Source organism: Diabrotica undecimpunctata, chromosome 2 (genome assembly GCF_040954645.1).
Source record: "Diabrotica undecimpunctata isolate CICGRU chromosome 2, icDiaUnde3, whole genome shotgun sequence".
Lineage (NCBI taxonomy): Eukaryota > Metazoa > Arthropoda > Insecta > Coleoptera > Chrysomelidae > Diabrotica > Diabrotica undecimpunctata.
In genome coordinates, this window is record NC_092804.1 from 98,927,803 (window position 1) to 98,946,632 (window position 18,830).

At 31.5% G+C, this 18,830-nt stretch overlaps 1 protein-coding gene across 1 annotated transcript; it reads right to left on the minus strand.

Annotated features, from left to right (window-relative positions):
• Window positions 1–13,924: 13,924 nt before the first annotated feature.
• LOC140433828 (protein FAM200A-like) lies at window positions 13,925–15,262 on the minus strand. Its single transcript, XM_072521803.1, has one exon. It carries the CDS (start codon window positions 15,260–15,262, stop codon window positions 13,925–13,927), a length of 1,338 nt encoding a protein of 445 aa, XP_072377904.1.
• Window positions 15,263–18,830: the final 3,568 nt, after the last annotated feature.

Genomic DNA, 18,830 nt, shown 5'->3' on the forward strand with positions numbered 1-18,830 from the left:
GCTCCCAAAAGCTTCCAAAATCATGAATTTAAACAGAAGGGAAATAAAGAGGAATTGGGTATTTTAAACCTAAATGGTACAAATCTAAATCTAGTAAGAGAAGTAAAGTACCCTGTGGTAATATTAGATTAAAGGCTTACTTAAAATCAGCAAATGGAACGAATAACTAAGAGAGCGGTAACTACCACAACGGTAGCCAGATACACTAATTGAAAAATATGTGGTTTAAAATCAGACATAGTTGATTGGATTTATAAATAAAAAACATCTTTTGAAATATTTTTGATGAATATTTTGCGACGCTCTCAGTCGCTAGAACTTTTGTCTTATATTTTTTATGATATGCGTAGATATTACAGTTTAATTATTTGAAAGACATCGATTAGTTGTTGCTCGTAAATTTGATATAGACACATATTTAATAAAAAAACAGTTAGGTTTTAACTTATAATATTTTGTTTGTAGTTTTTACAATTTTTGATAAAACTAATATAATCTAATACTAGTTTATATATACTAAATAATAAGAAATATTAGAGCAAATGTGTATTAAATTGAGTTAATTTTGGTCATCTACCGTCCTCATATATTTTCTTTTTCCACAATTCTGAATAAAAAACACAATTTGACAAAATTTTGGTAGGATAAATGCAATGAAGATAGGGCACCTAAGAAGGATAGTTGGAAAGACAAAATGGTATGGATTAGGCAACAAGACAAGTATTAGAGGAATACTTACAAGCAGGTAATAAACTAATTGTATGCTGTATGAGGTATAATGTATGCAGTATGTTTATACTGTAGTGTATGAGGTTGCATAGTGCCTGATACTTCTACCATATTTAGTATACTATAAGTGATGATATTTAATATTTTTTTTCAACTCTATTGTTTATTATTATGTATTAAACATCTCATAAATAATAGCCAAGTTAACTATTTTTATTTTATCGTTAATTGTCTTACTCTTACGTTAATTTTTAACAAAATGCTAGGAAATGTAAAAAATGGAAAGGTAATTACATATTTTGTAGCAATATTTCCATAACACGACAATGTATACATACAATTTTATTTTTTATTAGCCTTTGTTTAGCAACTCTTGTTTCGCGTGCCTTTTACTCGTTTATTAATCGTTCGACTGTTAACATCAGGCACACAGTTAGAGAATTTTTTCCAGATAAAATTGTAATAAAGTTGTTGGATTTACAGTGGTGACCGAATAACTGCAAAGAAACGAAGATTAAATACTGACATATTAGATTAAATTAGTATTTATTTACGCCCAGTTTGATTTATAAAATAGTAGAGCTAATTTTGTGGATAAGAATTCTGAATAATGTTGACTGTATGAACGGGCTAGTTAGTTTCACGATTGATGGGCCATCAACTATTTTCAGTTTTATTAGGTAACACAAAAGTCTACATATTTTTTTAACATACGTTTCATAAAAATTAAGATTTTGTAAAATCATATTTTCCAAAATTAATACGAAAATGACATAAATATGAGGTAAAATATATAAATTCATTTACAAACATAAAGCATCATTTTCGACCTATCGCTCTTAGCAACAGTAACATAATACTCATTCATGTTGACTACAAGAATAAGTATTCTGTAGTCAACTTCCCTTATGAAATTTATCTGTTTTTTGAAATGACGGATGTAGTAATACTCTCGCCGGTCTTAGCAGAAAAGTAGGCAAAAAATAAAATATACGCGGACCAAAACGGACTAGACCAAAAAACGTCAAAAAACAATCCTACTCTGATGGGACCAGTAAGCTACCAGAAAACTTTCTTATTATGCTCTTGTCACCTTTAAAACCTCGGAACTTAATGAAAATTACATAAACCCACGCGAGAAAAATGGACATTGAATTAGAAATAAAATATTATGATAATAATAGCAACATGGAATACTAACATGTTCCTGCCGTCATGTACCACATGTGGTACCACATGTGGTACATGACGGCAGGAACCACAGTCAGTGCATTTTATATTTAGTCGTATTTTAAAACGCTACGGCTGCATAGAAACTGTAGAAAACAAGTTACGGCGTGGTACACGACCTGACATAAATAGAACTGATTAAAATCGAAAAAAGAGTATATTTTAAAAGTAAGGATTTATAAAGGGTTCTTGTTAAAACATTCTAAACACATTGAAGGTTTAAGGTCACAATTATCCTTTGGCCTTTGATCCTTTTTCTAATTTTAATTTTTTATAACAGGAAGTACACCGTTCTCTATTTTTTTAGCACAACCTTCAAGTTTTTTTATTTTATGTGTCGATTTTGCATTTCTTCTCGGTACAGGTGCGTCTTGTTCATCGTCTATTTCATTTTCAACATCTTCCTCAATAGGTGGTGCTTATATTAAAAGTTCTCTTAATTGTAAAATATCAATCTTGTTTATATTCTTTTGATAAATTACCCATGAATTTACAACAGCGGTTCCTAAAACTGTTTCAAAGACAGCCTTCTTATCCCACTTAATAGTTTTCCTCAGGCAAGTGTAATATGAAGACATTTGGTCGGATATATCTACACCTTTTTTGGCGTTGTTGTAATCTATTATCTATTGTGGTTTTTTAATATCTTCACCATTTTTGTTTGTCGTTCCTGTAGTGATCAATTCATCCATATGTTCAGTTCACGTAAAATACTGAGCATTATAACCGGTCATTTATTTAATCATTTGTAAATACGCACACACTCCATTACAAAAACTTCACCTCTATTCAGATTTTTATTGCAAACATGTTTTGGATTCCCTTTCCTGTTGGATCGCAAAGTCCTACACAAATAAATTTTATTGTGTAAAAGGTGTTGTGCTAATTTTACGGTGGTATAAATATTGTCGATGTATAACCACTCTACCATTATTCAGTAAATCGTCTATTAACTTGACTGTAATATAAAAAATGCTCACTTAAGTCTTCGTTTTTACTACAGTAGATATTAAAGTTGTAAGTATACGCGTCAGATGTGCAAAGCTTGTAGATGCTATTTTTGTGGGAATTGGCCTGTACGTACTGGCGAATTACCAATTGGTATCATGGTTTCGTCAATAAAAACTATTTTCCTTATACTCTTTATACAAGCTAAGAACACCAAAAAATCCATTTACGTACTTCTGACCTGCGAGAAATTTCGTGTAATGTACTAATGTACTGGTCCGCATATCTGTTTGTTTCTCTCACTATTAGTCCATGCACATCGTCGTCGATAAACTGGCGATAGATTTTGTAAGGGTCGCAAAAGTCATTTGAATTATGTTGACAGACACTTTGTACAGTAAACTGAAAATTATTTTAATTTGTCCGCATGGCCCTATCATCGGTCGTTATAGAATTTGTTGCAGTTCCATGAGGAGCTACTGTGTTTCCAGCAAGTTGATTATTGTCATCACCAGATTGCTGATCTTCTAAAAAATTCTCGTCGTTACTTTCTTGTTGTTCTGAAGGGTGGAAAGAAGCTTTAGAACCTGCATATGGGTCGCTTTCATCATCTGTTAAAAATTATTCTGCTGAAGTTTCTTTGACGTTATCGCTGTGGTTGCTTCACATACCTCTGACATTTATACGTGTTATTTTAAGATGAAGAAGATAAAGGAGAATTAACAGTATTATAATATCACTGGTAGAATATGATATCCTTAACGGATCTAATGTATTTCCTAGTCATGCAGCAGCTTATAAAATCTTTGCTGTTCTATTTAACGTTGTTATAACTTAATTTTCTAATATAATAGAGAGACAATTAGCAATAAACTTACCTTTAACATCGTGGCCACCGGTGGTATACGACGTCTTTGAGTAACAAATTTATGCCACAGCCGTCTTGTACCATTGGGGGTACATGTTTAAAACAAAAAAAAAACAATAAAAAACCATAACAGATATGTATATAAATATTTTTTAATCAATAATACACACAAATTTACATGTTACCCAAAACAAAAAAATTACGGCTGTGAATTACCACATTGATAATCGTCTATGTCAAGAACGTGTTGTCAACCAATAAACAGTAGTTACAATTCACTGAATAGATTTAAGGGAGCTCTTGGTCTGTATTCGATATGTGCAAGTCCCGAAGAGCGACACCTAGTGGTGTAAATCAGCGAAGGTGTTAGGACTATTATAATTTTAGTCTTATTTTAGCTGAAAATAAAGTGTCAAACTTATTTATTTAATAAAATAATTATAGTACTATATATGAATAATTAACTTTTTGAATTGATTTTTAACTGTAAAAATTCGTAAGTATATTTTTTATGTTTAGATTTTATTATTTGACATTTAAGATTTAGGTTATAAGGTTATACAAAGGTAAACATTGTATGTAGTAAATAAAATTAAGTATTAAATTTCAGTATTACTATTAATATGGATACATTAATAAAAACTTGATTCCAGAAAATAAATCATAACATATCTTTTTAACCACCTATCATACCCACTGTAAAATATAATTATTAATTGCATATCATATAAATATTTTGGAGCGACATTAACGCCCGAATTCATAATAACAACCTAAAGTAGGTACACGTTAACTAATGTTCATTTTTGACTGAATTGTATAACTGTATCTTTTGTCAATCCAAACCTTTCAAAGAAGCATACATCATATTGGTTTAAATAATTATTGCTTTAATTCTTTTTCATGTCATGTCATTTTTTGGGTGCCGTAATCCGAACCCAAATAAATATTTAGCATGTTTTTAAATTAAAAAAAAAAATAAAATTGTAAACAAACTTGAACCAACATGATTATTATTAAAATTTACACTTTAAAGTGAACTTTAATTTAATGTTCACGTCAAACTTATTACGAAATCAGGAGTAAGAATGCAGAATTTGGGTTATGTTACTTACTTCTGCTTTATTATAATATAAATCCACTTTTCTCGTTGATTTATTTTGCTTAGAAATTGGAAACTGATAGAACTTGAATTTATTATTTTTTGTTGTATTTTTACAATCTTACAAGAAAATCACAGCATTTGCGAAATCCTATTTTCTTCAATAACTACTGATAAAATATAAAGATTTCACCGCTGCACGCGCACAATCGTTTCTCGTATCCCCTCCAAGTACTTGCACACAGCGAATAGAGATCGGATGATCCATGTGGCATATGTAAGACTTAAGTCATGTACATTTTTCTAGTGTAGTCGTCGTCTTTGACGTGTAGTCAAAAAAATACAACGGAATAACTTAGCTTCTTAGATCGAAAAACATTAGAATGGTTTATTGTTGAAAGCGATAAGCGCCATTTTCTACTGTTTCGAGTTATAGTAAAAATCGTTCTCTCTTTATATATACACATCATTTGGTGTTGAAAGGAAGCAAGCGCTATGTATTGCATGGATATAATTTATACTTCGAAACTACATTTATTGTAGAAAGGAGGCAAGCGCTGTCGCTAGCCCCCTTTCAGCAACGTACGAAGTAAACATCACGTGGTTTAACGGTTCTTGCTGTGCTGAGTAATCGGGGCTGTTATTTACATTGTTTATACTTTCTTTGTCCTAATAAGTTCTGTTGTAGTTTGTAAAACATAAAAATGGAAAAACAAGTGAATAGTGAACAAACCAAAGTTAAACACAGAAAGAGAGGCGTGAGACATAACATCGAATATAAGAGAAATGTTATAAAGCAGAGCAGAATAAAAGGTATTTCGTATGTTAATTACAAAGGAAAAACAGTCCCGAATAAGAAAATTGAATTAGCATGAAAGTAAGTTTATTTTTTATATTAATTTAACTTCCTATCTACATTGTATGTTTTTTTAGAGGTATCTTAAAATGTTTCACTAAAATATAAGAGGACGACAAAAATGAAATATTTGACAAATTTAACAAATTAAATACAAAGATGAGCAGGATTTACATCTACAAGGACTTCTAGAAAAACGTAGTGTTGGTAGAAAGAGAAAAAAGGCCACTGAAAATGAAATAATGAAAAAATTATGTGGCTATTTCCATGATTGTTACCTGAAATATTTTATAGAATACTTTAACTACTGGAGTTCCTCACACTGACACATTAAAATTCCTTCACTTGGATACGGCCAAAAGGACTGCTGCTGCTGAGCTAATCGTCCACAAAAGTAGAGCAAAAAAATTTTATACGTATTTCAAGGAGACCGAAGATTACGGCCTCCGGATACAAGATACAAGGATACAAGATCTGTTTTACGTTACACAATTGACTGTAAACGTGTTTAATATTCACAACTTTAAAACTGGTGAAAGATTACGAAGGCCAGGGCAGTAAGGGTCCCAACGGGGTGTGTTCTTTCTTGCTGAATTATATAAAAAAAACTATGTTCCAGATTGAACTGCTTTTATTTTGTGACAATTGCCCTGGGCAAAATAAAAACAATACTGTAATCAGAATATGTATGACATTAGTTGAAACTAGATTTAAAAAAGTTGAGCAGATTTATCCCATTAAAGGGCACTCTAATAGGATAAATCGGAAAGTGTCGTTTCTTTAGAGACAAGCAAAAGAGGCATACCAAGAAATCAACAACAAAATTTTTCAGTTTCACTGTTTCACCACTTTAAGCATGGTACCTCTAAACCTGGTTATCTCAGTACTTCCCACTATATTAACAGCCCTTTTATTGTTTTCACTTTTCACAACACTTTTCAACTTAAAATACCCAATGCTGGCATCGTATGAGGGGCGTCAAATAAGGCATATAAGAGCAAGATTCCGATTAAAGAAACCAAATTAAATCATATTAAACAAGTGTTAAAATATGTATATTCCAGAAAACCACCAACCATTTTATACCGATATTGTTAACTGGCCAACTACAAAATAAACGGAAATAAGTTATACCCTTCCATTTTTATTGAGTTTTTGCTAAATAAACATTGTTTCTTGAAAAAAAGGTTTATTTTCTGTAAGTTATTGAAAGGGGATAAGTGGCATATACAACAATAACAAATAATCTCTGTTTGTTTCGTAATCATCTTCTAAAGAAATATTCCACAATTGTTGATGAGTAATAAACCTATGGCCCTCGGACAATAGCCTTGCAGAATTAAACGTTATAGTTTGCACCTTTATAACTACATTTCTTGTATTGATAGGTCCTCCTCCTCAATCGTTTCTCATTCGTTAGAATGTAGTGCAATTATCTCTCTCCTGTACGTATTATTTTGCTTTGGAGAATTAGTAACCAGTCGTCTCCTTTATTTGGTCCGACCATCGTACTGGAGATCTTCCTCTGGATCTTTTACCCGCTACATTACGTTCAAATATCATTCGTTCCATGCCTTTTCTTCTTTTAATTATATGTCCAAAATATCTCAGTATATTTTAGTTGATAGTTGTGATGAGTCTAGTTTTTATGTTAAGTTCTACTAGAATTGAGTTATTTGTGCGATGGGCGGTCCATGGTATCCCCAAAATTTTACGGTAGACCCACATTTCAAAATTTACTATACGCTTTGAATCGACTTTTTTTATTGTCCAAGTTTCTGAAGCATAGGAGGAAATGCCATTTTTTTTATTTCCGAAGTGGACATTGAAACGTCAGTAAACGTACGTTAACCTTTAGAAAAAAAGGAAATAATGATCATCACTTTGGTTTTCTGCATATTTATTTTCAAACCATATTCCGTACTCACCGTACCTAGCCTATTCATAATTTGTTCCAGTTCCTCTGGTGATGACTTCAATATTTCAGTGTCATCAGTATAACGTAGGTTTTTTATTTTTCTTCTTCCTATCGTTGTTCCACCTTGCCATTCCTTAAAAACTTGACGCATAATATGTTCACTATATATATTGAATAGAATAGGGGATATTATGCATCCCTTTCGAACTCCAGATTTTAATTTGAAGTTATTCGATACAACCTTATTAACTCTTACATTAGCAGTATTATTTACATCTAGTTTTTGTAATAAGTAGATTAGTTGTTCTGGTTCTGGCGTACCCATTTCTCTAAGTATATGCCACATTTTATTTCATTTTACGACATCGAAGACCTTGGAATAGTCAACAAATCACAAATGTCGCATATCGATATGTAATTACAGTTTTTATACTTTTTATAACTATATAATTTGGCATTATTTATTGTATACCTGATAGAACTCTAATAGTTACAATTTTTTATTTTTTAGCATTTCAGTAACCTTTCTGGTGACCTGAAGATCAACAGCAAAATTTTATTTTAATTTCGAAACCTGTCGTTAAAAGTGTAATACTTTGATTTTGAGTAAGTCTTATATTTATTTATTTATTCAACCTTGTATATAAGTTTAATTTCATATAGCTACACTATTAGCATATTCATCTCATTCACTTATAGGATAAAGCGGGGTTATATGGACCACTTTTTTTTATCAAGATATATTGTACGATGTATTAACATTTTATTAATGAAAAATATATCAATATACTTAGTGGCCTTTTCACTAATATATATCCATATATAATATCTCAAACATTTAAATAAAGTATATAAGGACATTTTTTCAAAATTGTTTCTCTGGACCAGTTAATCTAAGCGGTTGGGTTAGCTGGACCATCGGTGGGCCAGTTAACCTAACCAGTGGTCCACCTAACCTGATTAATCAGATTGATTCTTTTTAATCTTCCTAATCAGATAAGATACTGCAGGTTGATAAAAATACATTGTAATTAATCTTTTAACCTGTATTTAGAAACAAATATTAACAATAATAATAATAAACAATTATTAACAAATATTATATTCAGTCACATCAATATTAAAATAAAACATATTCTCATATCGAATATTTAACTGGACTTGGTAAAATACACACTATATCCTCATAAAAAATAAAACTGGGATCCTCGTCTGTGTATTTAAAACGATTTGAAGGATTCTGCTTCTTTAAAAAAAATAATTTCATAACCGTTATACAGTTTTTTTATGACTTCTGCAGCATAATTTCGGAATTTTCTTACCGTACACTTTTACAATAAGGTAATTTCCTACGTCATTACTTCATTGCGTCATTGAGTCACTTCAGACTCAATTTCATCAAAGCAATCAGAAGAATCTTCATATGGCGGTTTTTCCTCTGATTCAGATGAGGAGGATTGGAGAACTTTACGGGTAACCTTTTTTTGTGCGGACGTTTTTTTTCTAATTTTATTTTGTCGTGCTTCGAACCTCTCTTCAAGTTCAGATTTTACAGGAGTACTAGTTAATATCATAGATTTAACCTTTCTTCTGTTATTATTAGATTTTCTAGGAGCTGCTTTTACAAATGGCCTAACAGTTTCTGGAAGAACAATTTGTTTTTCTTCGCCAGTTTTATTACTGAGGCAAACCTGCTATATTTTCGTCACTCTATCGGGATATTTCGAACATCCCGGCTGGCTATGTCAAATTTATTTAAATCGTTATCTTGATCCATTTGAACGTCTGAAGCTTCATTTGAATTAGATTGGCCTATCTCTTTGGACATATTGGCATTTGAGTCAGATCGTTCGATCGCTTTAGACATATTGGAAGAGTTGCCGATACATGCGTCATTCGTTAAAATAGAGCTTTCCAATGGTTCTAAGCATCGGTCTGTAACGAATAACAGTAGAAAATCAGCGCCTGTGTCAAATCAACCACTGTTAATATTTTGCAATGTAAATGCCTTTGGATAGGCATCACCTATAAGCTTGGCAGCGTCGTATATATTAATTATATTGCCGGGGTGATTATCATCCACCTATTACTAGCATCATAATAATATTTTTAAAAGGACCAAATACTAATAAATCTAACGGCTATAGCTTGTGACTACAGTGGGGTGGGAATGTTAAGAGGATAATTCTACTTTTCTTAGTATAATCCAGAGCCATTAAATTTAAATGGCTCTCATGGTTATTTAGCAAAATTAATTTGGGCCTTTTAGGGATTGGTCTCTCACAAGTGACAAAATGCTTTAAAACATCTAAAAATAGGTCTTCCTGCATCCATCTCGACAATGTGGCATTTACTTTAGTTCCAATAGGTGCGTTTTTCAACATAATATCCTTGAAATGTTTTCTTGGGAAAATTAGATAAAGGATAATAACTCTTCCTGTACAGCCTACTATAGCACATAAGGTGACTAAAGTTCCTCTTTCTGCTGAGGTAACTTATCCAACTTGTCGTATACCTTTGGCTGCGATTATTTTTGGCGGTTTACGAACAGTTAAACACCCTAGAAGAAAATAGATTAAAATTAAAATCAATGTATTCATATTTTTAAGTAAATATATATATATATATATATATATATATATATATATATATATATATATATATATATATAACTTGACAAATAGAAAAATTATATATCTTGCGGTTCAAGATTATTGGTTTCTAAAACTGTTTTCAAATTTTGATAAAATATGGCAACATTATGACGGTTGAAGCTCGAGACTCGGCTTACACTAGTTTGCTCTGGCGTTCTAAGAGAAAGATTATATCTCTTCAGAAAAGCCAGTATCCACTTTTTTCCGGCCATCATCTACTTAGTCCAATTTTCTAAACCTTTTCTAATATTTTTTTGGTTTGCTGTAGCATAATCAAAGGCCAGTTTACGTACTTCCTTCAGAGTTAAGCCGTAGTTCATCATTGATGCTTGTTTAATATATTTGGCAAGGGCCTCTTCTTCGGCATTAGAGAAAACCTTCAGGTGTTCATTCTTAGGACTAAAATTCACATTTTCAAATCCAATAACATCGGATTTAGCTTTAAATCTCAACAACGTTGTTTTAGGTATTTGAAACTCTCTTGAAGCTTTTCGAACTCCCAACCTATTTTCTACTACCTCTCCAACTCTCCTCTACTACTACCAAATGAACGATTTTCCGTTGTTCTTTTACGAATACGTGGCATTGTAACCTGTAAAATTAAAAGATTTTGTTATAATACGTGCGAAAATGTTTGTGGGGCTAACTGGACCAGGACCAAGTAACCTGACCTACAAGTGGTCCAGTCAACCCCACTGTAAAAAATGTTATTCGAATATTTTTCATGTTTATCATTTCGTAATAACTTATAATTTGCATAAACACGTATTCTATAATAGTTATTGTACTTATCTATTCAGCCGCTAATAAAATACAACTAAAACTGAATCCCAAAAATGTCGTCGCAAAAATACGTTAAAAGTAACTTTCGACCTTAAAAAACCACAATCAACTGCAGACGAAACAACAATTAAAGGTAGAGCGTACCTATTCTGCACGGGGTTTCGGTATAGCTCGGGGATAATCGACAAACGTTTAACAGCACAATACAGTGCCGCGAAAAAATTGAAAATACGGTGGTCTAGTTAACCTGACGGTCCAGTAAACCACACTGTCCCCTACATATTTAACTAAAAAATACTAATTCACTATTTTTGTTGGGAATGAGCCACAATTTTACTTTAAAATTAAGTTTATTTGACGTTTCGAGTTCCACTTTGGTAATCGTAACACAAAACATTAAAAAAGTAAACAAATTTTAAATAAATATAAGGTTAAATGCTCGAATAAATGAACTTTGATCAAATAAAAGGCATATATCGAGCACAGTTTAATTTAATCTTGCCCAAGTACTTTCGATCCCTAGATCATCTTCAGGGGCATTTCGTCAATTTCGGCCTATCCGACAAGAACAAAATGTCATAAACATATAATTGTACATCACACTACACTACAAAAGGACAAACAAACACTTTAAAATTATTGAAGGAAAGCTACATTGCGTGCAGAAGCCGGAGACAGATTGGGTCGAAAGTAGGGTAAGAGCTAAACATTTAAAAACGAAAATAGCTTCTAAACCCGAACGATACAATGTGGAAGGACTCCAAGATACAGAATCAAAAAATAGAGAATATTAACAAAATATAACAGATTAAAACCTGAAAACATAATATATGAATATTGGGAAGAGTGCAGAGACATCATGAGAGAAGCAGCTGAAGAATTACTATGCATGAAAGATAATCAAAGAAGAACAATAACGAATGACTATTTTGACAAAGAATGTTAGATTATAACAGAAAGAAAAAACAGACAGAGTCTTTTTGTATGCAACAGGGACACAGAACCCGATAAGCAGAGGAGGAATATAAATAAGTTCGTAAAAAAGAGAAGATCTACTACAAAAAAGAAAGAAAATATGAACAAAGAGCTACAAGAACTACAAAAACTAAGCAAGCCAATAGAGACAAAAAAAATTACCAGAAACTGAACGAAAGCAGAAAAGAATTCAAACATAAGAAGTGAATAGATAAGGAGGGTAATATATTGACAAAACAGCAAGAAAATGTTTTAGATTATATTGATATATTAAAAGTTCGTTTGTAATACTCCATTTAACGTTTTTTTATAAAAATAGTACTTTTAAATATGTGTTCTGACTATGCCATACGCTAAATAAAAAATAAATGCTCCACTACTGACACGCTCCTTGGTAAAACTCATAGGGACAGCTAAATGATACGATAACCTAACAGATCACGCTTATGACTCATTTTATTTAATATTTACCGGAGTTATAGTAACATATTAATATCACGCAGTGATTATCAGTACTGAGAGCCGTTGAAAATTAAAATTATTACCAGATCATATTACCGGAATTAATTTTAGAGTAATTCCGGATTATCATAATTATATCTCTATATAATATAATAATGTATAAATCTTAAAATTAACTACTACCTCAGACAATATTGTGTATAAAATATTGTCCGATAAGCGACATTATTTATATTTTAGGAAGTATCTTTATAAAATCATTTAAAATGAGTCTTAAATCATAATGACAGTATGTTAAATTAAAATTAATGGATGTAGTCCAAGGGAGTATAAAGAATCACGTCATTAAACTGTAACTGGAAAACGAAAAGAAAAATTATGAAATGGATTTTCAAACCATACCTATCAATAAAGTAAAGAAATATATAATATACTTTTTAATTTGATTAACTTCTTTTTCTAAATTATAAGATATGAACAATATTATTGGTATAATTTTGTCCAGCCAAATGTCGGTCTCTCAATTCATTTTATGGCCGCAAGGTATTACTGAATTATAACAAAGGTATAATTTTCGATTACGTTATGAATATTAGATACAAACTAAGTTTTCTACTTAAAAATCGATCAGTAGTATACATAGTAGAGAATTTACAAAGCTCTCAAAGCAATATTTGTTCAGTTCTGGTAAACTAATGTTATTAAAGCAATCAAGTTTAGTGCTTCTCATAATATGCGGTAACCACCAATTTTGGTTAATTAAATCTGTCGTCGGATATCGATATCAAAATGTTTAGTAGACCTAGTTATTTCCATAATAAATATGACATGTGTTTTTAAAATTTCGGTTTCAATTATTATGAATAGTAGTGTTAAACAACCTTTAAATATAATTTCGATTTTATTTAAAATAATGAACTATATTATTAGATTCAAATAAACTTAAATAAATAAAATGTTTAAGAAATAATATTTAAATAGATTTATAAATATTTGGGTTTATTCGTGGCCGTGTTTTTTATGGTCTATATGTGTATTTTCTGTGTTTTTGCTATGGGTATTGTATGAACTGGATTTGCAGTAAGGTTTTCTTTATACTGCAGCGGTTCTCAACCTTTTAGCACTGGCGCCCCCTTTGAACACTGAAGATAGCTGACGCCTCCCCTCCAGTCAATAATTGGTTGGTTCAAGTAAGAACAGTGAAATAGTGAAACTGACGATGCGATCTCTACGTTAGCAACAGCTGGGATGTAAAATAAAAATCCAGATATATTTAAATACGAAAGTTTATTTGACGTCTCACTAAACTTAACATTGTTTATTTATTTGAGAAAAAGAATAATAAAAAAATCAAATACGCATATAAAGTTGAAAGTCTTGTATGAGTGTTTTTGCACTTTCAATGAGAGGGTTGGCATTGTCTGTTCATGACAAGTTTTTCGATATTCGGTTGAAACTGTGTCAGAGCACACCTCAAGTCACTTTCAACGTCCAGCCTTGAACGGTATTTTGATTTTATATACGCCAATGCAGAAAAAGCAGATTCGCAAAGATATGTGGATGAAAACTGGACTAATAACTTCGCAGATACCAAAGTCACTTCCGGGTAAACAGGAAAGTAGGTTAACCAAAATTCTTCCAAGTCCATGTTTGCAAAATCTGCTTTTGCTTGTGAATCACATTTTAGGTAAATTGCCTGCTCTTGAAGGTTAACTGGAAGAATGTCAACTTCGATATGAAAAGAATCTCTTGTCAACTTAAATTCCCAGTTTTCCGAGCTAACATCTGGAAAGTACTGTCGAATTTGATTTTTCAGTTCTTCCAAATGCCGTGATATGACGTCTTTCAAATCCGAAACTAGATGTAGTGGAAGGGTTTGAATATCATGGAGGAGGTCGTTCAGTTTAGAAAAAGAGGAAAAGTTTGGCTTGGAACTGTGAAGGCGGCGTTGCCAAAGCGATATGTTTTCTATCAACCCCTTAATTGCATCATAAGTGTTTAAGAGATTTTTACGGCCTTGAAGCTTTAGATTCAGGACATTAATTGTCTTAAAAAAGTCAGACAAATAAGCCAAGTAAAAGATATTTTTATCATCTGTAAATCTTCTGTGAAAATCTTCTTGTTTTGAAGTCATTAACAAAATTTTAACTTTTGATTTTAAATTGTATAATCTTTCAAGCATATTTCCTTTAGATAACCACCGGACTTCTGTATGAAACAGGAGAGTTTTCTGATCACTATTCAGTTCTTGACATAGTGCCTGAAAGAGCCTAGTGTTTAATGCGCTGGATTTGATGTGGTTAACTATTTTACTTGCTAAGTTTAATGTGACGTTGAGAGGTTCAGGTAAAGTCTGACTAGCTAAAGCTTGTGTGTAAATATTGCAGTGAGAACCAATTATCCTATTGTTCTTCTTTTCTGCCAATTCCATAAATCCAGATCGACATCCTGTCATGGCTTGGGTCCCATCAATACATATGCCAATTACTTTCTCCCATGGAAGTTCATTGATTACTAAAAAACCTTCAAGAGCAGAAAATATGTCAATGGCTTTAGTTGTTGTTTCAAGAGATGTTGAAAACAATATTTGCTCCAGGAACCATTTCCTGTCAATAAATTGACAGTAAAACAATAACTGTGCATGCTTTGAAATATCAGTTGTTTCGTCACACTGTAAAGAAAAAAACGGTGAACCTTTTAATTTTTGCAATAGTTGATTTTTCAAATCCAGAGCCATGTGATCAATTCTACGTTTTACTGTGTCGTTTGAGAGAGAAATTTTTTCTACTTTCTTACAACTGTCTTCAGTACAACTGTCTTACGGTACAACAAGCAGTAAGTAAACAAGGTTTAATTAGTGACTCACCAATAGTATGTGATTTTTTGTCTTTAACTATAAAAAGTGCTATTTTGTATTATGCTTCCACAGCTTTCTTATTTTCAACACGAAAATTTGCAGTAGAGTCAAGTTTCATACGTTTTAGGCTGCTTTTATTGCCAAAAAAGATTCTGGGCCTTTATCTTTCAAAGAAGAATGGTTTGTAATTAGATGCCGTTCCAAAACGGCATTGTCCGGAGCGCATTGCATCATTACTAAAAACAGCATGGCAGTTGACACACTAAGGTAAATGACTGCTATTTTTCTCCATAAAGGTAAAACCATACTTGATATTAAAAAAAATGTCTTAGAAAATTTTCAAAGCTGTTATACAACACTATTAAATAATTCACAAACAATCACTCTGTTATTAAATAACGATTACACTGATTGCTACAAACAGCACACAGACGCTGCCGACTGAGACTGACGCGTGAGACGAAGTCACTGAACTGGAGCCAGGAGTACTTGCAATACAGTGTTGGTAAATATACTTTGCGCTCCTACGATGTTGCCATATACAAGACTGTCGTGTTCAACTCAGGTTGTGTGTTTGAGTAAAACGATTTTAATCACGTTTAAATAAAGAAATATTTCTAAACAAAATAAAAATACGAAATACAAAATATTTTGTTTTTTAACAAAATATATATTTTTGAATTTTTTTTTTTCTTTGTGTTCTCACGCCTTCCCTGAAATTCGCTCAGGCCCTCAGGGGGGCGCGTCCCCAGGCTGAGAACCACTGGTACACTGTGTTGCTGTCGTCTGGTTGTTTTTATCCTGAGTTTATGACTTCTCTTTTACTGTTATTTCCTTTCCTTGAAGTTATTCCCTTGGTATCTTCTTATAATAAATGACCTTCTAGTTTTATCTTTTGAATTGATTGTTTTGCGTGTCTGAATAATTTATAATCATTTTGTGTCTTTTCTCGTAGGAACTATTACTTTTTGATTTTTTTATTTTCTTCATTGATGTCTGCGGTTAGTTTACTGTCTGTTTTTGAATAAGCTTATTGTTTTTATTGCAAATTGTATTTTATATGGCATCATTATTTGCACTTTGTTTCGATGGAATGTTCCAGTTTTAATTCCATTCACATGGTCTATTTTAAGATTGTGTTGTAGTTTCTTGAGTTTGCTTTTTTGTGCAATGGGCATGTCAAACTTAGACTCTACTCATCTGATATTTATTTCTTTATATATTATTTATTTCTATAATCTTTCAAAACTATTATTTAAATATAAGGTTTAAGGATCAAGTAATAAGAACACGAAATTACTGTTTATTTGTCGATTTGTTTGACCCTTGGAACGCACACGAGTTTACATTACCCTATTTCTAAGGAACTAACAATATATTATACTTCAAATGGTTATATCTAAACAAAACACTTAAATTTATGGACTAAATTTATTGGTACCAAGCAATTATCTTAATTAAATCTTTTAGTTTATTTATAGAGTTCGAGAATGTTTATTTGAAATAATTTAGAGTGATAAACAAAGTTTTTTACGTATATATCTAACACGCTCCCCTAAAAATGAACTAATAAACTTTATTTTTCAAGATGGTGCGTTATAAACGTCATAAATATTTGTTTTATTCAAATTTTTGTTGATTTTATTCATGTTGTTAACTTTCTATTTTGTGTTAATATTTTTATTATAGCAATAGTTTAACTTTTAACTTTTCTATTAACTAAATATTCTGTTTAAACTTTATTCCTTAATTTTAATTTTCATTTATTTCAGTTCTATTCACATTTACTCTTTGGATATGCCCGTACTGAAACCCCGTAAGTATATTAAACTTATGCTAGCTACATCATCTATAAACTTGGTATTTCGACTTCCGATAGGTCATGTCAGTTTTACTACAAAATAACAGAAATTGGAATGTTGTTTTTTGTTATCTTTGTCTATTTAAAGTGGTATTTTAGGTCATAAGCTCATTTATATTTTTCAATCTAATATTAGGGTAAGTTTACAATTAAGTTTAATACTCTCAGAGTCATTCATTATTATAATCAATTGTGGCTGAATCCAATACACAATATTTAAGTTGACATGACCCAAGAAAACAGTTTTAGAATCTTATTTGATTTTTTATGTTTATGTCGTTGGGAATCGCTATGCCTAGGAAATGGGTAACTTTGTCTTCCTTCAGTGTAAGTATTATATATCTAGTCTGTGGTGTCCAACTGTTACACCTCTATGTAATGCAGTATCTCACTATAGTTTACCTTGGTTGTTTTCCGGTATGTTTGTGGTTGATATTTGTAAAATGGTATGTGTTCTTTGTATAAGTATGTGTTTTAGTGCTATTTCTTGGTAAATTAGTTTAGCTGCTATATTGTGCCTATCTGTATAATCTGTACTAGCAGGGAGTTTATATTCGCTAGTGATGTGGTCTATTTTCTCTGGAAATTGGTGATATATTCTGCTTTTTACGTCTAGTATGTTAAATACGCTTTTTGTGGATGCATAATAATTTATACATGTTGCCAGATGAATATGTGCTGATGTGAAATATTTGTCTACTTCTGGGCTTTCCAGTTATATATTTTCTTTGTTATATACGTGATTGTTAATTTGTTGTACCTTCGTTGTTCCATTTCTATCCAACAAGCTATATAGTTATGTTTGACTTTGTTACTCCACATTGCTTGCCAGTACGTAGTTATTGCGTCTTTGCTTGGTGGGGGGATTATTTTAATTTTTTTTATTATTTAAATTGCCATAAAATATTTTTTCATTGTTTCTAAACAAGCTGTTTTGTTGTTTTCTAATATATGATTCCTTATATCTGCGGAGACTGCTTAAATATATGGCAAGTTTCTGTTTGAGTTAGTCCATAATTTTACTTTTTGGTTTTTTAGTATTTTGTATTATTTGTTGTATATGTTTGATTATTTTGCTTGATCGGTTACCTATGTTGTATTGTATAAGTCTTTATATATTTTTTCGAAGTTTTAATATCTTATGATCTAAGATTACTTCCCATTTTGGTTTACTCTTTGGTTATTGTTTATGCGAACAGAATGATGCTATGCACGTATGTCTGTATTGTGTGAGTCTTGTTCTAAATCGTTATCCGTTTGAATACTTTTGAGGCTCTCTGATATTGTTGAGAGTACAGTGTTGGTAGTTACGCTGGGCAACACAAAATGTAATCAATTTGTACAAAGTTGGAAGATAAGAAAATATGCGGTACTTGGGTATTATTTTGATCCTTTGGTATTAAGTAGGTTGTTACCTAAATTAAGAATGATGGTATTTTCTACAGATTAGAAATAGGATGATAAGCACTCATGAAGACTCCACAACTTCTTTAGCCAGAAGTTTTAAACTCCGTCCGGTCCAGGGGACCTACAATTAAGAAGCTCTTGATAATATTTTAGACTTCTTCAATAGCGTAGTGTTCGTAG

What these genes read in the sequence shown, in the direction of transcription:
- LOC140433828 (XM_072521803.1), bottom strand. Translation starts at nt 15,262, where the DNA reads ATGGCTCTGGATTTGAAAAATCAACTATTGCAAAAATTAAAAGGTTCA.